Source organism: Pempheris klunzingeri, chromosome 7, assembly GCF_042242105.1.
Source record: "Pempheris klunzingeri isolate RE-2024b chromosome 7, fPemKlu1.hap1, whole genome shotgun sequence".
In the NCBI taxonomy this organism is placed as follows: domain Eukaryota; kingdom Metazoa; phylum Chordata; class Actinopteri; order Acropomatiformes; family Pempheridae; genus Pempheris; species Pempheris klunzingeri.
Window position 1 is genome coordinate 5,448,973 of NC_092018.1, and position 24,586 is coordinate 5,473,558.

Below are 24,586 nucleotides of genomic sequence, written 5' to 3' on the forward strand. Positions count from 1 at the left end.
GATAGATAGTTGACGTAGAGTCGCAGGGACCAGCTGACAAAAAAACAGCTTGCAGGCTGCTCTGTCTGCAGCAGGAAGTTCCTGTGCTGCAGCGTCTCTGATTGGTGGGAGCCGGAGCCCCACCCACCAAGCGACTCAAAATAAACCCGAGGGGACCAGCCGGCCGCAGCTCTGCCCAGTGTGTGGAGCCCTCAGTGACAACCATTCAACTGCTCCTATTTGGTGCATGTACATTTTCTTCAAAGTATTCAAATGCAAGATGCAACCATTGAGTTTTTGTAAGAAGCAATGATACTAACATGTGGTGGAGAAGTCTTCCAGTCCTTTACTTTAGCAATATCACAAAATACTTAGTTACAAGTACAGGTGCTACATTCAAATTTTTGCTTTTCACTCAAGCAAAAATCTGAATGCGGACCCTTAACTTGTATTCATTTGAATTAAGAAGTATTAACCTTTAATGTACCTTAAATATCATAAGGAAAACTTAAATTAGTTCATGTATAGTTTTCCTTACAAAATACATTTTGGATGTAGTATGTGACAAAGCTGGACATTAGAATCAAACTTCATGTTCATATTCATCATATTTTGATCTAAAATACAGCAAAGAGCAGCAGAGAGACAGATGCTCCAGATTTAGTTAGTTAGTTACAAGCACAGTTGGACGGGAAGACTTGTCTCTCTTCTTTGTTGAGGACGGGAAGCCCAGGATGTGGCCTGTGAATGTCTTCATAGATATCTCATCTGGGATGGCACACTCCAGTGTAGACTCTGAATCTCCACCTGGACACACACGCACACACACAAATCAAAAAGTTGATGATGTTTTGAGAATTCTTAGTTTACGGTTTGAGTTTTCTTTTACCTACTTTCAGATTTATCAGTGTCTTGCTCAGAATGTTCCCCTTCTTCGTCTTCATCATAATATTCTTCTTCTACTGCTTCTTCTTCGTCTTCTTCCTCTACTTCTTCTTCCTCGTCTTCGTCTTCTTCTTCTTCACCGAGGCCTAAAAGTGTTGTGAAGCACTCTGCCACCTCTTCCTCCGTCATGTGCTCTCCTGTCAAAGATAATATCAAAGTTATGCATATGTGTTTGTGCCACATTGACAATGAAACACAAACATTGGATGCAGAAACTGGAGAAGTGGATTGAGATTTTTCTCAGTAATGTGACAGAAATACAGCTAAAAACAAATAACTATCTGACTGAATCAGCTGCAGCGTACCTCGAGCCTGTAGAAGTTCTATCAGTTCATGTCTCTGCAGAACAAGCTGGCCTCCACAATTACGTTCACCAAGGATGTGAAAAGCCTGGGCAAGCTCATTGCCGGAGATGCCGAAGGCTGGTCGGTGGTTGACATAGAGCTTGATAAACTCCTCCAGATCGATGTCCGTCACATATTTACCTGTTTCAGCATATTTGCTGAACTTGACCTCATTTTGCATATCTTCTATCTGTTAAATTGTATAAAGAAATTGCAGGTCTGAGGTTGAAAATTACTTTTTTGATACTATTTTACTGTTAATAAAATGCACTTTATGTGCACACATTGTACCTCTTGCTCAGTAGGGAAGTAAGCCAAAGCTCTCATCAGAGAAGGGACCTCTGACAGGGGGATTTTGGTAGATATCTGTCGTTTTTCCATCAAGTCAATGCCTTGATGAGAGACTTGACAATAATAGAAAAAGTCCTCCATCTCCTAAAGACAATCTCAGACAAATGAGAATCTATAACTATCACAAATGACAACACTCGCAGTTAAGAGTAAAAACTCTGAATACAATTAGAAAGAATCCCGTGTCGAGGTTGGACACCTTCACCTTCGAAACAAGCATTTCTAAAAGGAAAATCAGTGTAAATGGCTAGAGGAACCAGATCAACTCAGTGTTACCATATAAAGGCACGAGATTGATACAAAAACAGTCACTGTGTCGAGAAATATGTTCCTGCAGCACACTGAAACACTAACATAAAAGTAAAACCACAGAAGAAACATTTTAAAGAAAATTTACTTTAACCAAGAAACCAAATTCTTTTGTTAAGTTATGTAATTCAACATGCAAAATAACACAGTGCATAACTACCTAATAACCTTGATGACATTACATATTAGGGAATTATATACTAGGACACATGCTTCTCATTTCAAGTCTGTTCAACCCTCAGCAGTCTTAAGGAATGAGGAAAACTCCCGACTCACCCTATAGAACTCGCCATCTCTGCCGCCCTCTAAAAGAGTGTAAAATGGTTCCAGGTCCTTTCCTCCCAAGGCAGCTGCTGCCTCCAGTGCACTACATTCACAACAGCAGAGAGCATAAATGACAGAAAACATGATTAAACTGCTCATGTGTCTCCTCTGGTCCTCAGGTTGGAACTAGTCAACCTTACTTTAAGCTTATTTCCCATGACAGGACAGTGCAGTCAGATCCCCCTGCAGTGAAAACAAATCGGCCATCGTAGGAGCAGGCAAAAGCAGACACCCCTGCTGCATGGCAGATCAAAGCGTTGGACTTGTAGGGGTTCCCATCCAGGGGCAAAATCTGGAGGCCCACCTGGAAATACAGCACATTCTTAGTGGTAAGATCAAGAATGTGAATCACTGTGTCGTCTTACCAAAACAGCACTGGGCTCAAAACATGACTAAATATGAATATAGTCTAAAAGTAAATGTAACAAGGCAGGATTACACAGAACATATTGACATAATACATTGAGTTAAACATGGAACAATGGATGTTGCATCAATCCATGTCCAAGACTTGATGGGGCTTTGAGTTTCACTCAGCAAAGTAATCCAGATAGTTTAGTGAGTAAGGCCCAGGCTCCAGTGACCAGTTTGATCCTTATTTTCCTTCATATACATTAAAAATCTACAAATATTTATATATCCAAATTACATACTTTATGCTCAACTGAACTCAAGTAACTGTATAATAAATTAGGGAGGAATTAAAAGACAACAAGTTTTGCACACAAAAACAAATCAGGTTGTAATAAAATAGAGCAAATTACTAAAGAAAGCACTACAAAGAATTTCCAGCACTGACCTTGTCCTCTGTGATGTATGCCAGGCAATATGAGTGTCTCTCAGGTTCCTTAGACATGGGAAGGAGCACTACTTTCTTAATGGGAGAGCCATATGTTGGGCCAAGGAGAGTCTTTCTGTTTTTGTAAAACACATGTAATAACTAATTCTCCAGTATTTGCAGTGATAATAGTCATGAGTCATGGAAATACATTTCACAAATAAACTGATCTTGTTACAGTATTTCACAGACCTGCACATCTTGGTGGTGCTGTTTAAAAGCTTCATCTTGTATTGGTCCGAGGCAACGAGAAGAAATTGCTCTGCGGTGAGGGGAGGGTACCAAATCATGGACATTGGCACAGCGCTTTGCTCAATGCGCTCTGAGCTTAAGATGAGAAGCTTATTGACATCGCTGTTTTCCAGGTCATACTCCACCTATTATTCAGTCAGACACATGCACAAAGAAGTACGTGTGTGTGCTAAATATTTGGCATATAAAACAGTATCGCAAAACATCAAACTAGTCCACAACCCGACTAACCAGTCGGCGGTCCATTCCCAGAGAGAGCAGTCTGGGTTGGGTGCTGTCCAGGTGAACCCCAAAAAGAAGGTCTGTGATTGGCTTGTAGTGGGAGAAGTATCTGCCCATGTACGTCCAACGAGGCAAAGAGCCTTTATTAGTCTGCAAGCGGAACACCGTCACTGCTTTTCCGGCATCCTAACAGTGAACAAGGAAGTCAAATCTACATGTTATACTTATAATTATAAGAATTTTACAGCATAGAAGTGCGCTGTCCATAATACATTTTCTGACATAATCACAGCTTTAACAATAGGCCAATATTATGCCACTAACAATAAGTTCAGACATATTACACTTGCTCACCGCAGTGGCAAGATACTTTGAGTCTGAGGAGAAAGTGATGTGATGGATGCCATCTTTAGTGTGATGGAAACACTCTTCTGGATCACTTTGCAAAGTGCTGGAATTCAATATGTGAACAGCTCCACTGCCAAAGCCAACTGCCAGGTACAGTCCTGTTCAGAGACAAAAAGGTGGCTCTTTATGTTGCACTATAATAACAAACTGCAAATTCATGCAGCAGCTGGGAAACACTGGTTGTATACAACATTTGTTTGCTAAGTAAGAACGATGGCTCACCTTGAGGGTCAAAAGTGACACACTGAATCTGCTTCTCTTTCTCAAAGACCCTGCTGCAGACGATCACTTTGCTGTTATAGTCCCACACTTTTAAAATACCTCTTTGATTGCCCATAGCCACAGCTGGCTGTTTGGGGTGGCAGGCCAAAGCATGTACAGGCTCGCAATCCTCCTGTAGAAGGATTCGCGAGATGCCTTTCTGTGTATTCACATGCACTATTGTTGAACTGACTGTGGATGCGACAAAGTTCCTGCAGGAAAAAGAGAGGTCAGTTTGGCTAAAATGTGCATAAGAGTTTAGACTGAATGCATAATAGACCGTAATTTATCTACCTGATGATTAATGGCTTTGCGTCCAGAGTGCAGTCCTCTAGGCGTCCCTGTGCACACTCTTTGGAAAAGGAAATGGACACAATAGCGTCCAGGTTGAATTCACTGTACCACGCGAGAAGAATGAATTCTTCATCATAAAATTTGATGAGACCTTGAGTGTCACCAGTTACGATACAGCTATGATTTCAAACAATACACAAACAAAGAGAGATTAAAGACCAATCAATACATTAGACTTTTATAAAACAATTACAATGAATGTCACTGGCTCTGGCCACCTGTCAGTTACGGTGAGAACAGTGATCGGATCTTTTTGAAGATGGATGATCTTGACTCTATCTTTGGAGGGCTTTTCGTTTGCAGCTGCTTCTGTCGTCACATCCCACACCACGAGAGTGCCTGCTGGAGTCGCTGTTAGGATCTTATTCTCTTTCCAGTGAAACGCAGACTGGCTGAGTGACACATTGGCTGCGCTGCTCATTTGAGAGTCGTCAAAAGAAGACGCGCCAAATACAAAAGCATCATGTCCACCGGTGGTTGTATCACAGATCTGCAGCATATTTATTAAAACACTCATCGTCATAACGGAGAGAGACATCTCTGACAGTTCAATGTCATCTTCTACAACATTTCTGTGGTTATTTTTACCTTGTTTAGCTTTAGGCCAAAGTATTTCAGACTTCCAAGGGCCTGAAGAAAGATCAGCTGATTATTGTCACGAACACACACAAAACAGCTGTATTATGCATTTCAATATAAAAGGAAAAGCAGGACTTACCCTGTTGTAAAATAATACGTGGCTTTCACTGTTGCTCAGCAGCTGGGTGCTGTCGTTTGGATTGAAAATTATCTTGTGCTGGAAAACCGTCCAACATTTGTACATTTTATTTACCAAATGCCATATCCATAAAGTTAGGTAGCATTTAAATATGTAAGGAAGACAAAAGTTATTTACCTGAAAACCATGCTTAGGCTTGATTTGAGTAGACCACAAAGGCTTTTCTGTTTCATTTGTCCAATCCCAAATACACACACACTGTGAAAAGATAGATAATTAGTTAATTAATTAATAGTTGGAGATGTTACTCTAGAAAGACATTTACTGTTTCATATGTCAAATCCAGTATGAAATATTAATGTGTTTTTGTGTTTTGTGTGTGAGTGCAGTCCTGAGATATTGACTACTTGATAAGAAGTTACATACTTTATATTATTTCAATTATTAAACATAAAATGGTCCTTGAAGCCTAATCCTGAAAAAGGCAATAAAATGATCACATAACGTTTTCATGATACAAGACGCTGAATATATAGATAAGTATTCTACACTATCATATCATCAGGCTAGACTTTTTGGAGCCCTTACATTTAAAATGACATAAAGTCACACGGTGTCACACTATTGGCCTTCATTTGATCATAAATCTGTCTCTTTTTTCCTAGACTATGCATTTCACAATCTAGACAAAACTAATTTGTTTACAAAAAAAAATAGTTTAATTCAATCTGTCCATTCAAACCATTGTACTCACTTGAACTTTCTCACCCCCAAGAGTTACCAGTTGTTTTGTGTCTCTTGAAAATTCCATCGCAATGACACCTCCCTCAGGGTGGCAATCGAACAATGTATGCACAGGAATGCTGGAATATTTATCATATATGTGATTACCATCAAGAGCAAAAGTTAATTCATAAATATGCCTCGTGCATGTAGAATCAAGAGCTACCCAGAGTAGGAGTCCCATATTATCACTGTGCTTTTCAGCCCCTGGTCTGCTATTGCAATCCAGCGTCTGTCTGCACTCACACACATACATGAAATGGGGCAGCAGTGACCCTGAGAAGATACAAGTGTATACAGAAGGCTATGTCAATTAAAAGTTCAACCTGCATATTACTATTACAATCAAAAGATATCTAAAACTACCCAGATTACTCCCACCAACACTCTCTCATCTCGTTGTTATTACACATCCCAACAGAAGACAAAAACAGGTGATTTGTACCTGAAGTATGTGCTGGGAGTTTGAGGTGTGATTGTATATGATGCCAACTTGAGCTCCGGCATAGAAGACCACCAGCTCATCGTGGTCCTGTAGACTGAAGGCAGGAAGAGCAGGATTCATCCCAAACATCCACTCTAGTGACTGGAGGAAGAGCAAATGTGCAGTATTGTTAGGAGGCAGTCAAAATCCTCAGATAACCCTTTTATTTCAGGTGAACATTTCTCGTGAAACTTTCTTAACCTATTGGAACCCAAAGTGACACAGGTGTCATAGACAAACATTGTGGAAATGTTTCCTAAACAATGTTATCCTTGAATTGAACTCAAGAAGTCCCAGAGTGACAGCTACTAAACATCCTGGTGCAGTCATGTGACCCAGTGTCAATTTGTGTTTTGATTAACACCTCTGACACAACTAGCTAATTTTAGATTAGCTTTTTAGCTTTGACAAGTCTAATACTGTCCTAGATTACAATTAACCTGTCCTAACCATACAGCTGAAAAAGTTCATATGAAACAACTTTTTAAAAAAATAATGCTGTGACATATATCTAACATTTCAGATCATGGACAGTAGGGGTAGTATCTCAAAAATAAGAAATGTGTTCCTTGTGGTCCATTTAGTCTGTTTATTTTTATATCCCCCATAATTTTACTTAAATGAGAAAAGGGTCCGGGTTCTTATAAGTGAACGTGCAAGGAGCCAGTATACAAATAGTGCTCATTTTTCGGCGACACATACTAACCAGTGCATGTGTCCTTGTGTGAGTTGTCTTCTTTGGGAAAAGTGAGTCTCTGGTTGCAGTGTACACCTGAGACTGCCCCTTCATCTTCAGTAAACCGGCCTCTGTCTCTTCTCCTGCACTCCTCCTGCACTCTTCATCTTCAGCACCTGACATGATGTCTGACCACACACTTCGATCGTCGATTAATGTCTTTTTTTTTAACAACTTCACAGAGCTCTCCCTCTTTGTTTTATCGAGTTGACGGTGACCAAGTCTCTGTTAACACTGAAGCTAGCTAAATACGCTAGCTAAACAACATTAGGCTAAAAAGGCAACGAAAGATTTCTCAGTTATTTAAATAATCAACCAAAAATGTCAGTTCTTGTATGATTCGCATCATTCAAACGTCCAAACCTTAATGTTTTAAGAACTTTTTACTTTTACTTTTAAGTCTTTAGGGGCTTCAACGTACAAAAAAAACAGTCTCCATAAAGTTAGCCTCTGCGAGGCGTCGCGTTGCCTAGTTACCGCTGAGTGGACGACAAGTGAAAACTACTAAACGCAATATTTCCGGTCAGGTATTTCAAATTAAACGCACGATTAATCATCATTAAGCAGCTGTTTGCAGTCATTATCTCTATATTGTTTGATAACAATGCCCACATCATTCGTGACATAAACGGTTAGTTACCAAAATGACTTACTGACAGTATATGTATTAATCCCACTGAATAATATGGAATGAGTTTAATCACTTTATTTTTAAAGTATCTACCGGAAGTAATAGTACGCTTCCCAGTCAGCATTAACGGTAATTGACTATCAAATTTTGTATTGCAGTTCTCACGCGTGGCCGCTAGAGGGCAGTAAAACACGTGATTCTGACCCTTTCAAACAAACATTTAGGGCTCAGTTCGTTTAGTAAATTTAGACAATATGGAAATAAATTCGACAAAAGAAACTGTGGACTGTAACATAGACATAGACTGAAGACTGTAACATAATACATTAAGGACAACATGAAAATATTAAGTGAATAAGAGGAAATGTAAGTGAGATTTTTTTGTCTGCTAGAAGATGACACGCAATTCAAAACCATTTATAATAAAAACCTATAGGCGCAGTGGACTCGAGAAAGTGTGTCTGGAGAGCATCAGAAACTAAACTGGTCTCAAATGAGCTGGAGAATTAAATAGAAGTACAATGGAAAAAAACAGCATCAGAACATCTCCATTAGTTTTGTTATTTCTACAGTAACAAATATTTAGTGAAAACAACAGAACAGTAATTTGTAATAACCTGCATATTAATTAGTTAAAATGGGTCTTCATTAATGGAAATTGATTAATTTTATGTGTTGCAGTTCCTCCCTGTGACCACTGGAGGGCGTTGATAAACACTGTGATCCTACTGTGCTAGACTTAAATCATGAAATAGTTTTGAAACTGGGGGATGAGTAGGACATTTCACAATATTTTCTTAAATACTTTCAGCAAAAGAAATTAAATAAATTTCAGCATTCACACCAATAAAACCCATGAGACATACAATTTTAAATGTTATAAATCAGTCACCTTTGGGTTGCTGGGCTCACAGTATGCGTGTTTCTGCCCTCTAGCGGCCACAGCGGGTAATGACAGCTGCGCTAAGCATCAAGTCAGATATATTATTATAGTAAAACTTCCGGTTAAACATTCAAAAATAAAACTTTAATAATGGAGGGCAATGACTCGTGATTTTTAACGCTTTCGGGACAAACATCATCTCACGAGCGTAAAGGCAGACTTGTTAGCATATGAACACTTCCGGGAGGTAGTGACGATGCCTCGAGCCACGTGATTCTAGCGTTTTTAAACGGGGAACCGCAACATTCTGCCGCGATACTTTTACTTTGAAAGGCACCGTGTGGGCACAACACTAAGTCCAACTTCACAGTTTGTTTTTTCAGGGCATTTCCGGTCGCTCAGGTTTGAAGGCAGGTGATTTTCTGGGTTCGTTTCATGCCGTCAAACTTTTTATTGAGTGAATTTTGGCTGCTCCTGTTTCCTGCTTTTGTGGCAACGTGTTACTAACTTTGGCCCGAAGGATTCTCGTCGTCAGTTTTCAAGTTATTATGAGTTTGTGAGGGGTTAAAACACCAGAGGGTGAAACAAAAAGCACCAACTGACAGGTGAGGAGGCATTTTAATAAACGGGACCTTTGCGTTTTGACTGCGGGAGAAGTTTAGTTTAGTTTACACCTACACATATTTAGTAGAAGTGGGTTGAAAGGTTGTCAGCTGTAGCTACTTGTTAGCTAACATTAGCCGGTGTCTCTTATCTCCCCTCAGCTGACAGTCAGCCACCACTGAGCTCTCAGCCAACACTCATAAAACTGTTATTGTTCTTTTAAAAGTTGCTTTAATCCGTAGGCTGAGCCAGTCCGGCTTTGCTGTAGTGTTAGATATTATGAAATGGTTTCTAAATGGTGTAAATTGCTAATAGCTAATAGTTAGGTGAAGGACAAAATGGTTAAGTGTGACAAATAAGAACTCACTGTTTGTGAAACTCTGCATGAATGAGACACAGAAGTAATTAGCATATCTGCACAAATCCGAGTGAAAGTTAATTATCAATGTACACAATCAGTCAGGAATCAAGTGTTTTTGTTACTGTTTTCTACTGTTTGTAGAAGTAGTTGTAGCTTTCATAGAAGCAGAATCTAAAAAATATCCTAAAATGAACCAGTTTAACCAAAATAGCTATTTTAATTCCCTTAATGGCAACATATTTAGAAATCATAACGTTGTGAGCTTTTACAGGAGTCTTTCACTTTAATGTGCTCTATAGCAGCACTGTGTGTCCTAGTTGACCCCCTGCATGGTGAACAGGGCCAAGCTATAGTGAACACCAAGCCTGTGAGATTCAGGTCCCTGTAGTCACAAATGCAGGGCAAACTGAGTTTCCTTCAAAGGTTTGAACTTTCAAAGGAATCATATTACCCCCTGCATAGTATGTTTAAAACTTTTTTGTTGTTTTGGTTGAAATGTTGGCTCAACAGGTGGGAGTGAAATACAAGAGAGCTCTACAATGTGGACAGATAAGCAAAGAGGAATCAGAGTCTCTCAGCAGGAGCTGCTCTGCAAGAACGCCTGTGGGTATTATGGAAACCCGGCATGGCAGGGCTTCTGCTCTAAGTGCTGGAGAGAGAGGGCACGTTTAGCTGGAGCACCGAGACAGGACACGAGGTAAACGCGCCGCCTGTAACGATCATTCAGACTCAAAGCAACATTTTCTGTCAGCTGTGAAGACGCTGTTATGATATCAACAGAGTGGAGTTAAAGTGTAAATGGATTCTTCTCACAGTATCTTAGAAGCGATGCATGATAGAAATGTCATCGTTACGCCATTCATGACTCTCTTAATAGACATTGGAGGATACTACAAATTCAGTGCTTTTGAATTAAGATGGGTTTAGGTTTGGATGTCTAATGTTGTCATTTCTTGTAGGCCGAGCAATGATGGAACTCCTCTCACCTTCTCCAAATTTGAGGAGAAGAAAAGCACTGAGAAAAGTCGTAGGATTAACACAATGAGGAGGCTCTTCTGGGGCAGCCCATCGCCTCCAAAACCTCAAGGTAGGTTGGTTAGTTTTGTGTTCTTGGATTCAGTGTTTTCAGCTCCATCAAGTCAAAAAAGTATCTGCAAAATGTTTGGTTGTGTCGCATCAGGGTAAAAACAATCCCTCTGTCAGCTACTCTGACAGATTTGGAAGGAGCAAGAGAAAAATGGATGGAGCAAAGGCAACAAAAGCACTAGCATGATGGAAATGCCTTATTCACAACACAACTAGGATTAAGAAAAATAAGGCCAATTGGAAAAGTCTCACCAATCCATGGCTTGAAGTGCTCATTGCTGTCCTGTGATCCTACAAAGTCTGTTGAGATCAAAGCGAAAGCTTTGACTTACTGACCTTTTTGGTGCTCTCTGTTTGCCTTTAGCACAATAGTAGATGGAGAAAGAGATGTCTTAGATTTTTCTCTGTGCTATAAAATCCTGCTTCATGAGACAGAACACAAACATTTAACAGAAAACATCAGATACCTCTTCAGCATGGGATTTCTACTTGCAATTATGTAATGAAAACAAAATCCAGGTGTTTTCCTTTATTGTGTAATGTACACAGTGTACACAGTGAAGGATCCCATGTGCATACGTGTGGGTAACATAGTGCCCTTATCCATACAGGTTCACTACCAGTCTGTATGTACTGCTGCCACGGATTGAACCTGGATAATGTGTTGTGATATTTGCCGTTCTCCACCTTTTGATGTTACTTTATTTATTTATCTACAATAACATCCACTTTTTGTCCCCCTAGAGTCTTCTGAGAGCTTTACAAATGTGTTAAAAGCCTTCCAGAGCCTTGAGCCCGGGGACTTCACTGGTTTTTTAAAAATACTGAAGAGCCCCTCCTCCCAGCGCTTGCAGTCCCGATGTACAGCTTTCCTCAACACAATGGAGGCATACCATGTAATTATCTGTTTAAAAGTTAAACCTTACACGTCTAATAAAATCTCTTTGATATGTAAGAGCTGCTCTGATGATAGATCTCATCATTTTTACAGGATCTGCCCATACAGAAGCAGTCAGATCTTGTGCAAGATTTCTACCAGTCTTTTGCTGAATATTTTAGCAGTGAGTACAAATCAGGTCAACAAGCGAAACACTGTTTATTCTGGAAACAGGAGAATATTAAATGATTTGGGGTTGCTGTTTTTATTCTCAGGTTTTCCCGAGGCTCAGGTCACTCAGATAATGGAGCATGTGGAGAAGTTAATAATGACCCGGTTGCACAAATGGGTTTTCTGCCATGACAGCTGTGATGATGAACAGAAGGACCTGGCTCTCCAGAGAAGGATACGGTAAGCCTCATATACAAGTCACTTGTGTTTTATTTGATCAAAACCTCTAACCGTAGGCCCTGTTTGGCACCAATGTCTTTACTTTTCAGCTCCTTAAACTGGGTTACTCCACAGATGCTGAGCGTACCTTTTCCTGATAAAAAGACTGCGGTCACAAGCGACCCCTATCTGCCTGCTATAACAGGTGATTCACAACTTCACTACAATATGGTTGTTTGGTCTCTGGCAGAGAGTAAAATAAGATCACTGCAACTCTCACATCTCACTGTTAAATATAATGATGTCGTTTTTTATATGGTTTATATTTCACAACATGTTAAGTAGTTACCTTTAGGGGTGCTGGTTGGTAGATTTTCTTACCTTTTGACAGAGCCAGACTAGCCATTTCCTACCTTTATACTAAGCTAAGCTAACTGGCTGCTAACTGGCTGCTAGCTGTAGTGTTATATTTAATAGACAGACACGTACAGTGAGGTCCATAAGTCTGAGACCGCATTAAAAACCTGTATTATTTTCACATAAACCTGGAAATACTCAGAAAGTTTGAGGATTAAAAACACAAGACGTTGAAGCAGAAAATGAGGAAGGAATATTTTAGATTTAAGCAAATTTGTGGCACTGATAGACTTAACTCCTTTGTACAAAATGCCAGATTTCCTGCCACTGAAGCATATGTTCAGATGACACTTTATCTGCTTCTCCAATTGTATAAAGGAGTTGAGTTGGTCAGTGGCAAAATGTGCTGAAATTTGACTGTTAGAAATGTATTGTTAATTTTACATATAATGTTTTGCGTTTTTAAATGTTTTTGAATCCTCAAACTTTCTGATTCCAGGTTTACATGAAAATATTATAGATTTTTAATGATTTTTTGAATTTTTGACCTCTCTATATCAAAACATTGAGCTATTCCTTAACCTTTGTGCACCCCTAGGTAAATTTTTTGCACGAAGGGTGAAACGTCATTATTTTCCAAAGGGGTGCACAAGGGTTAAAGCTCATGAGAGAAAGTAGTATGTTGCTTGTAATCTGGAAATGCCATTAAAAGGTCTCAAATGTCAGTCGTTGATGTTTTCTTCTGCTCTCTGTTTTTTTTTTTTAACAGCCATAATTGAAATGGATGCCAAGCGAGCGCCTCAGGACAAACTTACATGTGTGTCCAAATGCAGTCAGCATGTCTTTGAAGCGCTCTCCACCTCGAACAGTGAGCCTGCTAATGCTGATGACTTCCTGTCGGGCCTGATTTATGTGGTGCTGAAGGCCAACCCACCTCGCCTACACTCCAACATGCAATATGTGATTCGTTTTGGTCTCCCTCACAGTCTGATGGCAGGAGAGAGTGGCTACTATTTCACAAATTTGGTAAGTTCATTGTGAAGTTACTCATCCAGTGTACACCACTGGATGCTATGTAAAGAGGTTGGTTGATCATTTGTGCCTTTGCCCCCATCCCCTGTTTTAGTCTTGTGCGGTGGCCTTCATTGAAAAGCTGGATGGACAAGCACTCAACCTCAGCCCAGAAGAGTTTGAGGGCTACATGCTACGTCAGCGCGGTCCTTCTGTGGGAGACCAGAGGCTGCAGGTTGCCAGTGACACACAGCATCTGCTAGAAGAGCTGAAAGGCAGGCAGGAGAAACTGGACCAAGGGGTGGATACTCTCAATGTGCAGCTACAAAAGTGGGTCCAAGCTGTTACGTCACAACTGGATGAGGCAACAACTCAGTTTGCTCTGGTGCAGAAAGAGATAACAGCTCAGGCTGAGCACTCACAGGTTTTTTCATCCTCAGCTCATAATGCATCGCTGCAAGGGGATGACAAGGACCAGTCAGTGATGCTGCTTACAGATCAAAATGTAGGCCCTAAAGATACAGACTGTTAGATTTATTAACAAAAACATATAATCTGGTACATGACTCTTTTTAATGCTCAGCACTAACTTGTGTAGGCTGCAAAATAAACACAGTTTTATATTCCACTGCCACATTTGCACAGGTTTCCACCAAGAAAGCTGGGATTTACAAGTCGGTTGAACATGAAGAAAAACTTCTTGAAGGAAACTTTTTGCAATTGGTGTCACAGGGTGCATGGAAATCTTTTAATGACTTTGTTAAAAACAATTTGCACTAGTATGATGTTTGAGGATGAAGGCCATTAACAATACATTCCAAGTTATAGTAACAGATTTGATCAAAATCAATATTTATGCACTCAGGGTACACAACATAACACTTTAAGGGTGCTTATTAGATATTCACTTGTTTCTAATAGTTCATGCCAATATGTGCCTTGATGTGCCTTGATGTAGACCACTGTGAAATAAAAAATATATGCCACGGGTGAAGGTGTTAGATGGCAGTCATAGACCACTACAAGTAACGGGGTGTATTAGTCAAACCACGTTTTTTCAGAGATGTGTTCTCAACAGGTTTTCTTCACTCTCTGTACAAAGATGAAATACCTGGTGCAAAAGAGTCTGTTAACATATTTTACTATCTGTGTTAGTGTACACAGGGTATGCGTTGATGAAGAAATCAAAAGGGTATATGCTATGTTGTAATTGAATGCAATATTAAAGATGACTGATATGATTTCAAATTGTGTTTTTGTGTTTTCTTTAAGTGAATTTTTGAGAGTATGTCTGCAGAACATTTAACTGATTTTGATGAGCTCTCAAATTATGAAAATAAGTCTAAATGAGTGTTCGAGTAGGTTGAGAGATCAAGTTGACCTGGGTGCTTTGCTAAGGTTGGTGAGACCGAGGCGTTGTTGGACATCATATGTTAAATACTGGTGGATGTATCCTGGGAAATAAATGTTTGGTGAGCCAAAAGACCCTTCATTATTTAGTGGAATAACTTAAATATAAGAACTTTATACTGGACATGCTCTTCATCTGCTTTAGTGCTAACAGTCACCAGTTACTTGTGCTATTTAATGTGTTTTGAGAATGCATTTTTCTTTTCAGCCAATCAGAATGTCATGGGACAACTAAACGTTCCAAACATGTATTATGTGCTCTCATCCCCTTCCACCTTGCCGATACTATATTAGATAGACACATATACTAACAGCATTTAAACTTTAAGCCATCTTTGATATGATCCCCTACTATGTCCTGAAAAAAAGATCCAGATAAAAGTGGCTCCAAGCTACATGGCTAGTTAACTCTATATGCTCCTGTGTTACACGGTGCGCTGCTATTCTGTCAGTGTGTGAAACAAGTCGCCTCTCTTTCTTAACCGTGTATTAACTTATTTAAGGGGCGTAAATTCAAACTGTGGGGAATTTTAATACTACTTTTGATACTACTTTTAATCACTACTTATAAAAAGGCCGCATATATAATACTGTGTGCCTTAAATTTGTACTAACAACATTATATGTAAAACTAATTACCGAACACTGGATTTGAATTAGCAATAATAACTGTATGACTAACATTATATTAATAATAAACTGTATCACCTTTATTTGAACTAACCAAGTGACCTGTGAGTGAACTAATAACACATATAATCAACCATTAGAACCATTTGTGTTGCTAACACTGGAAGCTCAGTTCTTACTGACAAGGTATGCACTGTTTTTAATCTGCAGGGAGAGACACATTAATGCAATGCACTGCCACAGGGAAGAGCCATACCCCAAAGTTGATAAAGAAGGAAACAAGCACTGACCCCAGGTTCTGAAGGGTCAGACACATGATGTTTATGTGGGATGTTTATGGCAAGAAACCACAAGCACGCCTACATGCACTACTACACACCTCATAAACTGCATTTCACACCTGATACTGGGAGCTCCAAGGACGAAACTGGTGGGAGGCCGTTACTAGAACAGCAGGATGAGATAGCTGCAGGGGAGGGATGTTCTCAGAATGATTCCATTGTAAGAAGCACACACACGATAGGGAAAGGTCACCAGGGAGGATACTTTGTTTACAGGTACGGCTGCTGGATGAAGGTCGTGATGCCAAGAGGCTGGGACCAGCCTGTGCACCAACGAACCAAGTCTAAACCGCGGTTACTCCCCAACTAGACAACCAATCAAAAATAATTGTATTCTTGCTGGAATGTATATACTGTTATATGTGTTTCTGGGCTCACTCTGTGACCTGTTGGCTACAGACTAACAGCTTGCTGACTTTTCAGAGCTCAGACTGAGTCCTTGATCAAGCTCAATACTTATTCACACAGAAAATAAAACACCTTAAATGAGAGAAGTTGCCTGTCCTTCATCGAAAAAAACGAACACGCGACAAAACCAATTTAACTTGCATGAATAGCACAGGTGGTTTCAGCCACAGCACACGCAGGGTAAGACAACAGCAAAGAGCCTGTGTGCAGAATCAAAGTAGCTAATAATTGCATAGAAATCCACAGCATGTTAAAGAATAGCTTGTAGTTGAACTTGTATTCTTTATAGGCTACTAACAGGTGAATACTGCTTGGAGCTCAGGCCACACTGACCGGACAATCATAAGGATGAAACATAAGCTGACCTTAACTTAAAGGCTATAACGTAATGTGGGCCAGGTCAGAGCACAGTGCTGTTAGCTAGTGTACGCTTAGTTGGTTAGGAATGAAAAGTAAAACATATCACTGTAATTTGTTGACCTGGAGACTCAAATAGGTATAAACGGGCATCTGGGCAGACACCTCTGTTCTCTATGAGTGGGTTACTGACGGGCCTTAATACACCTGTCTCACGCTGGAGGCTGGAGGGACGTGACTGAAAGTGGATCAAAGTCATCTTTTCCGTGTATCTCGCGCTTTCTAGCTCAAGCAGAGTGGGTTTATATTTGTCTGACATGGTGTCTTAAAATCATTTCAAAAGTATTTTCATTCAGGTGGTTTTGTATTGGCGTTATTTTCTACGGCGACTGTCTTATGTTTTCCCAGTATAGGACGGGAAGGTGTTGTGAGCGGAAATCCCCGGATGTGCCGTTCTGATCCGTCGTATACCACCAAAGAAGAAGAAGAGGAACTTTTGGCGATACCCCGGATGTACACTCAGTCGAGCAGCCATGAAGATGACAGGGGAAAACAACTCGGAAACAACAATGGATGATGTCAAAAACCTTATTAAAAAGAAAGATGAAATTGAAGAGCAGATTAAAGCTTATTACGATGTTTTGGAAGACGTAAGTGTGTCACAGACAGACAGACATACATGCAGCGCAAAGCAAACCTAAATACACAGGAATTCATTGTGAATGAAATTAGCTAAACATGACTTTCGTTTCTGTCTTTCTTTCTGTTTTTAATTTATCTTGACAGCAAGGTGTCGGAACAGAAGGTCCCTTGGTTGATGAGGAGGGCTTTCCCCGAGCAGATGTTAATTTGTACCAGATCAGGACAGCCAGACACAATATATCATGTAAGCAGCTGCGTGTTTGTTGTTTCCAGTGTTTTCTCTGACAGCACGATACATGTGGGTAACTGTTGAATGCGACGCAGCGCAGTCTCTTTTAAGCAGCTGTTTACATAATGTGAAAGTCTTCCACGGTCATTCAGTGAACTGAGTCGAAATCCTGTTATATTAACGCCTCGTCTCTGTTGTTTAGCAGTACAGGGATGGCACGGTGCTGGTCAAACTGTATGTTCTCATATACTGTAATCTTACACACAGAAATGTAATAATTGAAAATCATAGTAAGTAAAAACAAGGTTAAGTTTTCATATATATATATTTAAATATTTACATATTTACAAGACATTCTGCCAGAAAGATGCATGGCATGCCAGTTCTGTTATAACAACAAGCTTCACCCAGAGAATATTAGTTTTGCTTAAACCATTAAACCATTTTTAGAAAAGTTTCTGATAAACATTCTGTCTATTGACTAATCGATTGATTAAGTGGTCATTGCAACTCTATATGAATAAATTTCTCTTTTTTCTTATTTCAATCCAGGGCGAATTTATAGGTAATGCTTTGATCGTGTGTTTCAGGCCTGCAGAATGATCACAAGGCCATCATGGTGGAGATAGAGGAAGCCCTGCACAAGCTGCATGCTCGAGAGAAAGCCAAGCGGGAACAGGATGAAGCAGAAGCCCAGGAGGAGGCAATGGAGCAGCAGGTCACTCTTCCTTCTCCATTTGCACGGGTGGATGCTGTGACACAAGGCTCACCCGCCTGCGGAGCTGTGAGTGAAGTAGCCTATACGTTTGTGTAAGATTAGCTGTTTTTCTCCTGTGATTATAATAATTGGTTGTTTCTTTCCAAAGGGGCTCAGAGTTGGTGATGAAGTCATTGAATTTGGTTCTGTGAACACAGGGAACTTTCAGAACCTCCAAAACATCGCCTCTGTGGTACAACACAGTGAAGGGGTGAGCTACTTCAAATGTCATTGTTTGTCATTTCCCTTTTTTATTGTTTTGTGATGCAGTTTGATATCTAGTTTAATACCAAAAAGACAATGATTTATGAAGTCCATAAGAAAGCAGCTAAAAATAGGTTTCACTTCATTTCAGTTTGGGTTTTTATGAGATTTATTAAAAGAAGAATTTTCAACTATCAGACCGTTTAATAGAATAAGTAGACAGTCTCCTAATAATCCTAGTACATTTCTTATTACCCAAACAACAGCTTTCATTTAGTTGAACACACTTAATATCTGGAGTGTAAACTTGAATGTCATGTCCTTTTACAGAAGCCATTACGTGTCACAGTCATACGGGAGGGCCAGAAAGCTCAGATGAGCCTGACTCCACAGCGATGGTCTGGCAGAGGTCTGCTTGGGTGAGTGCTGCAGACAGAGTTCAAGTGATGTTTGTAAAACAACAATGCTCCCGAAAAGCCTCTAGTGAGCCATGTAAATATGTTTATCTTAATGTGTGTATTACTTTGACAAATGGCAGTGATTTTGGTAAAACATTTATTAGTAAATCCACCATAACATACATGATTAATGATTTAAATAGCTGTCTGTAGCAGATGTAACACAGTCCACATTAGTCACCAGCCTGTCCTTGTTCTCTTTTTCAGATGCAACATTGTTCCAATCCAACGATGATCACATGACATTGTGCAGAATTTTGCTCATGTAACCCCTGGGTGGATTGAAACGGGCTTTGTGCTTACTGCTGTTAACTTCTCAGTATAATTTAAACTGGAGTGATTTCCATCATACCGAATACAGAATTTGACATCTAAAAATGAATCATCAGGGTAGTTTTGGTAAAGAATTCATGCTGAGTTTACTGACTGATAGTTGAACAAACAATTTACTGATTAGAATCTTACATGTTCAAACAACTGGCTGTTGCCATTAAGAGTTAAGGTGTAAGAGCACACTAAATGTTAATGGGGTTAAGCAAGGATAACCCTGACAAGATCTGTGACTATCTGGAGTACTTGTTTAAATATCTTGCAGTGATTGGAAGTAATGAGCATACTTATTTCCTGACCCATCACACAAGATCTTTAGGAAATCTTGATGATGATAGATCATTACCAAAATGTTTATTCCACATGTAATTAAAGATTTTGTTTGTTTTCAAAGATTATCTTTAAGTTTAATACACTTTCAGTTGTTTGAATGCTGAACACAATTCACTGTTCTCCCTATGTAAATATATTTCCACTTCAGCACACCATAATGATTGATTCAACTAAAAAGAGTTGAAGACTTTGAACAGCTATTTACGTATGTACAAGTCCACAGTATAATGAGGTTCATAAAAAAGCAGTGTGACAAACATTTCTAAAAACAGTGATTTTTTTTTTTTATTCTATAAAAAATTCACAAAAAGCCCAAAGTTACATTTCTTACAAAAACAGCAGCTCCATGTACATGTAGAGAGGATTATCTTTACCCAACATTATGAACTGGTAAGAATTGTGTGACAACTGTTTCTATCAACATGAACAAAACAATCACAAATAAATTATTATTTTTAGTATGTTAAATACTCAGGCCAAATGTTTCAGTGCATGTTTTGTATGGGAAATGTTTGCATTTTGAACTTGAAACTCTTGAGACTGAAATAATCAAGTATTATTTAACAGTCACGTAATGTATTGATCTCCACGTACATGTACAGACATTAGGGGTTAGTCATGCTTATATGGCCCTGCTGCATCAAAGGCATTTCTACGATGTGACTGAGGCTTGTTACAAATTGACACCAAACAAAATGGTATCATCTGAATATCAAAAAAAAGAAACTAACTAAATTCTCTTCATAGGTGTAATCCCAACAAATATTAAATAGATAGCTTGAGTTTCTTCTTTTTGGGCTTGACGATCTGTGGTAGTTGGATTTTGAAGGCAGTCCTAAAAAGAAAAAGATTTTAGATCATAATGCCGACAAAGAGAAGAACAGATTACATTGCATTATTTCAGATGTATACTAATTGTGTTCAGAGGAAATGTTTTATTAAAGAGTTCTGCTTCCATATATTGAATAATTTTAAAAAGACTCACTCGCAAGTTGTACAGATGGGGCTGAAGTTGCAAAATACTTAAAGAGAAGACGAGAGAAAGTGTAACCATGACAGCATAATGTAACTGCATCTTTTTGCTAGTGTTATAGAGACTGCTGTGATGCATTTCTTTCTTTCAACCGGGAATAAAACTTACTTGACAGGCAAACTGAGCATACATAACCAATCTCGATGAGGTTACGATGGCAGAAACAAGCAGCTCTGTAGTCCACATGTGCAGGTGGTGGCAGCACCAGCTGTGAACGCTGCTCAGAGTCAGGCAGGAACACCCACTGTTCAGAAAACATCATCATCAACACAAAGCAGCCCTTTCTACAGAAAGATGAGATAAACAACACTCTCAAAAAAGTGGGAATCTCTACTGGACTCTTACCAAAAGGTACTGTGCCACAGCAAGTTTCTGTGGTATCTTTAGGTACAATCCTCCAGTTATATCGCAAGCCTGGAAAACAAACACCTGAAGGTAAAACACCTGGGTGTGTACAGGTCAGGACAGTACAGTACAGTCAAAGTAACAACATCAAATGCATAAAAACTTAAGATAAGATAAGATAAGATATTCCTTTATTTATCCCACAATGGGGAAATTTCAAGTCAGCAGCAGTTCTGATTCACACATACAAAGAGAGGGAATAAATAAATTATGCTGATTATATTAATATACTGAAAAATATCAACAGTTTTATAGACGACTGACTGGTATGAGAGCAATTTAACGTGAATGTCCATCTCACTTGAACTGTTTTACAAGCTATTGAACATGAGTAGTGTGGTATTCCTTGGTTCAGCTTTTGGACAGTACTGCCATCATGATACAGGTAGTGCTGTAAAATCGCACTACTGTCAATGTCCAAACAAAGCTGTAGAGATGTACCTGCTGAAGGAGACCTGAGTCCGAGTCCAAAACACAGGCATCTATCAGGATGTTCTATTTCAAAATACAAAACAAATTGATGTTTTTTTCAAATAAATGTGTGTTACAAGAAGTAAAGAGAATGGACAAAATATGCAAGAAGAATGATTTTACCTGCTTCTGGGCTGCAAAAATTACATTCATGAAGTTCATGTACTGGCGGGCACAGTCCTCGGCTGCTTTTATCACCTATCCAGAAAAATAAAGATGCTGTTTTCAAACTCATAGAAATAAAACAAGAGCACTTGTGAAAATAGGCTACTTAGGCCTTACCAGTATTCTTGATTTTATCTCTTGTCCAACTGAAAAAGAAAAGGCAACATCAATAACTATTGAAAGACAAAACAGTACCCACTGAAAAGCATTATTAAACTAAATAATTAAAACATTTAATTACCTTCAAGATCTTTTGAAACCCTGTGAATATCTGAATATCAAAGGAATAAGGAAAACACTTCAGCAACGTCTAACTGCAGTGTATGAAAAGAGAATAATGAAAAACAATCAGCAGACATTTCTCTCAACTTGACCAGCAAAGAAGCCGTTATCTAATTAAAGAAAAGTCTTAACAGACAAAACCACAATTTCCATCTTCAACATATGAGCACACACAATAACAAGACATATATCACACAACAGCAGCCAGAGCACATACATTTGATTAAACAAAATAAATCATGTTGGACAAAAAAAAACAGAATAACAAAGCTATTCAATCACAGTTGTAACTGGGTAACTACTTTAATACAAACATTAATTCTATCCTGTTCTATTAGTTGTTTTATTCATTCTTGGCTGTTCTTAATAAAAAGTCCACTACATGTCATAAATGATTAATTAAACAATTTTTACTGAAAGGATACAGCAGAGAGCTTTGGCAAGGGATCCAGCCAACAAAGTCTCAGTTGAATTTCCCCTCACTTCAGCTGTAATTATAGGAGACATATAGTACATTTCAGTAAGTGACCAACACCGAAAAACATATATTGACTAAAGCTTTCCACTTTACATCTGCTCTATACTGTATATGTCTATTTTACACACACAAAAACAGGCTTGTACTTACTTTTAGACATAACATTCCTGATCTCTTCAACAATGAAGTTATTGGCGACTGACAGGAGTTCATATTTTCCATCCCCGCTGGAGCATGCATCATCCCCACCGCTGTCCCCTAGTCTCCAGCTCTTACAGGGATACAGGAAGTGGCTGAAATAAAATAAGTAGGAGGGATGTGTGTAGACGCAGTGACAGGACCAAAACATTACATTCAGCAAGACAGTCGTCCGTTCAATCCTGGAAACGGACACTGGCAGAAGACACACTCAGATCATCACTTAAGTAAAAGTACCAATTTAGTTCTGCATTTAAATATTCATTTGAAAGTATTGGCAGCAAAGGCTCCTATACAATCAAAAGTATAAATGCTGCTTCTGTAGAAAAGTGGCCTGTGGGAGTGTTACTTCATCATAGTCTTACCTAGATTCATACTATAATGACAGAAGAGCAGAAATGAGAAAAGAGCAAAAGGCGGAAAGCCGCTGAGATCCTTGAGCGGGTTGAGTTCCCATGTGAGTTAAGATGTGACTCCTCACAGGCCTGGGCTCCCCTAAAAGTACCTAATGGTTTCAGCCATAGGGATCTTTTAATCCATGTAATATAGTTTATCTCAGCAGAGAACTTATTATGCAGAAAAGCAGGAAAACAGAAAAGACAATATTGGGATAGAATAAAAATATAACTATACACAATATTTCCCTCTGAGCTGCAGAGGAATAGAGCTATAATGTAGCACAATATGGAAAAACTCAAGTAGAGTAAAAGAATACAGAGCACTTAAGCACTGGAAACTGTTCTACGTTACCTGTCCTGACAGTGGCTAGCGATGACAGCCAGCCTATTTGTCCTGGTCATGGCCAAGTGGGAGTTCCCCATCACCATAACTGCATCCAGACACTTGGACAGGGTGAACTGGACAGACAAGAGGACAGTTCAGCCTCATCCACATTTAAAGCCTACAGTCTGACAGCCATTCATGAATCAGAATAGTATCTAACCTAACAGTGATGTAAATGGACTTAAAGAGTGCTACCTCTGGCTCACGCTGAGCTTGCTGCCCCCACCATATCGGATTAACATCCATGACGATTACCAGCAGATTGATTTCATCCTCTGCAGAACATTTGGGAACAATATCACATGATGCAGCTCTGCTCCAAAACTCTAATTATACGACGCGAGAGATGCAAACTATATAATAAGTAACCTTCATTACCAGTATCCGTCAGACTAAGCAAGACATACCTGATGCCATCACAGCAAGATACTTGTTCTGAAATGAAGAGAGACCAAAAGTGATAACAGTTGATGTCCTGGACCTTTATGTTCTGTTAGCCTCCATCTTTAATCTGAAACACAACGTCCACAATATTCTACAATGACAATGAATAGTTAAGTTAAAGAGTGCAAATAATGAAAATATAGCCAATTTCGTTTCTAGTGTGACTACAGATGTAACAGCGATACTTACGCGTCTTTGTACGTCATTGAGCTGCGACTGGCTTCTTCTTCTACTTTTCATAAACAACACAGCTGTGGCGCTCTGCTGCCACCTGCCGTCTGTTCTGCTGCAGCGCCAGTGGTTCACTCACAGAAAAGTTATTTATTTATTTTTTTTACCTGATTTGGAGAAAAACTCTCCAGATCTTTTATGTTAAGTAAAAGTAAAAGTAAAAATAGTAGTAGTAGTAGTAAAAATACGAATACAAATATTAAATTACAAGTCAAAAGCCTGTATTCAAAGTCTTATGTAACAAAAGAACAGAGTATTATCAGTTAAATATACTTTAAGCATCATAATAGTTGTGAGTTGAAAAAGCCCCTGTGATATTATCATATATTATATTGTTAGTACTGCAGTAATGTGGAACTAGCATGAGGTGGAGCTCATTTTGACGTTTTTATACTGTATATTGTTGGGTTGTTTAATTAAGTCTATAACAATGCATCATATTTTACAAGTCTGAAATTGTAGTGGAGTATTAGCTAGGTAACACACTGAG

The 24,586-nt window shown here is 39.1% G+C and overlaps 4 protein-coding genes across 4 annotated transcripts; 2 read left to right on the forward strand and 2 right to left on the reverse strand.

Moving 5' to 3' along the window:
* Positions 1 to 643: 643 nt before the first annotated feature.
* On the reverse strand, positions 644 to 7,431 carry LOC139203577 (cilia- and flagella-associated protein 251-like). The gene is made up of 20 exons (XM_070833391.1): positions 7,279 to 7,431; positions 6,534 to 6,674; positions 6,255 to 6,364; positions 6,060 to 6,168; positions 5,483 to 5,563; positions 5,306 to 5,383; positions 5,176 to 5,217; positions 4,806 to 5,077; positions 4,528 to 4,704; positions 4,195 to 4,445; positions 3,919 to 4,070; positions 3,574 to 3,750; positions 3,283 to 3,467; positions 3,052 to 3,166; positions 2,393 to 2,556; positions 2,205 to 2,295; positions 1,560 to 1,703; positions 1,230 to 1,458; positions 873 to 1,061; positions 644 to 786 (listed from the first exon to the last, which is right to left on the reverse strand). The coding sequence occupies exons 1-20, from the start codon at positions 7,429 to 7,431 to the stop codon at positions 644 to 646; spliced, it is 3,003 nt and encodes a 1,000-aa protein (XP_070689492.1).
* Positions 7,432 to 9,225: 1,794 nt separating this feature from the next.
* On the forward strand, positions 9,226 to 14,719 carry LOC139203329 (rab5 GDP/GTP exchange factor-like). Its single transcript, XM_070833009.1, has 9 exons — positions 9,226 to 9,427; positions 10,297 to 10,483; positions 10,746 to 10,873; positions 11,617 to 11,768; positions 11,864 to 11,933; positions 12,025 to 12,160; positions 12,250 to 12,344; positions 13,266 to 13,522; positions 13,623 to 14,719. Exons 2-9 carry the CDS (start codon positions 10,326 to 10,328, stop codon positions 14,037 to 14,039), a joined length of 1,413 nt encoding a protein of 470 aa, XP_070689110.1. The 5' UTR covers positions 9,226 to 9,427; positions 10,297 to 10,325; the 3' UTR covers positions 14,040 to 14,719.
* Positions 14,720 to 17,158: 2,439 nt separating this feature from the next.
* Positions 17,159 to 20,884, forward strand: psmd9 (proteasome 26S subunit, non-ATPase 9). Its single transcript, XM_070833014.1, has 6 exons — positions 17,159 to 17,303; positions 17,440 to 17,539; positions 18,115 to 18,308; positions 18,391 to 18,492; positions 18,816 to 18,904; positions 19,151 to 20,884. Exons 1-6 carry the CDS (start codon positions 17,187 to 17,189, stop codon positions 19,176 to 19,178), a joined length of 630 nt encoding a protein of 209 aa, XP_070689115.1. The 5' UTR covers positions 17,159 to 17,186; the 3' UTR covers positions 19,179 to 20,884.
* Positions 20,306 to 23,922, reverse strand: gtf2h3 (general transcription factor IIH, polypeptide 3). Its single transcript, XM_070833012.1, has 13 exons — positions 23,829 to 23,922; positions 23,617 to 23,696; positions 23,389 to 23,495; positions 22,591 to 22,733; positions 22,388 to 22,450; positions 21,922 to 21,951; positions 21,798 to 21,826; positions 21,639 to 21,713; positions 21,486 to 21,539; positions 20,985 to 21,053; positions 20,748 to 20,883; positions 20,592 to 20,628; positions 20,306 to 20,441 (listed from the first exon to the last, which is right to left on the reverse strand). Exons 1-13 carry the CDS (start codon positions 23,836 to 23,838, stop codon positions 20,372 to 20,374), a joined length of 903 nt encoding a protein of 300 aa, XP_070689113.1. The 5' UTR covers positions 23,839 to 23,922; the 3' UTR covers positions 20,306 to 20,371.
* Positions 23,923 to 24,586: the final 664 nt, after the last annotated feature.

Bases quoted from the DNA above. Each gene is read 5' to 3' on its own strand.
- LOC139203577 (XM_070833391.1), bottom strand. From the start codon at position 7,431: ATGTCAGGTGCTGAAGATGAAGAGTGCAGGAGGAGTGCAGGAGAAGAG. The intron at 1,704-2,204 runs GTGAGTCGGGAG...GATTGTCTTTAG, and splicing joins GAGATGGCGAGTTCTATAGG to GAGATGGAGGACTTTTTCTA. The intron at 787-872 runs GTAGGTAAAAGA...GTGTGTGTCCAG, and splicing joins AGACACTGATAAATCTGAAA to GTGGAGATTCAGAGTCTACA.
- LOC139203329 (XM_070833009.1), top strand. From the start codon at position 10,326: ATGTGGACAGATAAGCAAAGAGGAATCAGAGTCTCTCAGCAGGAGCTG. The intron at 11,769-11,863 runs GTAATTATCTGT...TCATTTTTACAG, and splicing joins ACACAATGGAGGCATACCAT to GATCTGCCCATACAGAAGCA. The intron at 11,934-12,024 runs GTGAGTACAAAT...TTTTATTCTCAG, and splicing joins TTTTGCTGAATATTTTAGCA to GTTTTCCCGAGGCTCAGGTC.
- psmd9 (XM_070833014.1), top strand. From the start codon at position 17,187: ATGAAGATGACAGGGGAAAACAACTCGGAAACAACAATGGATGATGTC. The intron at 17,304-17,439 runs GTAAGTGTGTCA...TTATCTTGACAG, and splicing joins ATTACGATGTTTTGGAAGAC to CAAGGTGTCGGAACAGAAGG. The intron at 17,540-18,114 runs GTAAGCAGCTGC...CGTGTGTTTCAG, and splicing joins AGCCAGACACAATATATCAT to GCCTGCAGAATGATCACAAG.
- gtf2h3 (XM_070833012.1), bottom strand. The intron at 22,734-23,388 runs GTAACGTAGAAC...ATTTTATTTCAG, and splicing joins GCTAGCCACTGTCAGGACAG to CCACTTCCTGTATCCCTGTA. The intron at 22,451-22,590 runs GTAAGTACAAGC...CTATAATTACAG, and splicing joins CAGGAATGTTATGTCTAAAA to CTGAAGTGAGGGGAAATTCA.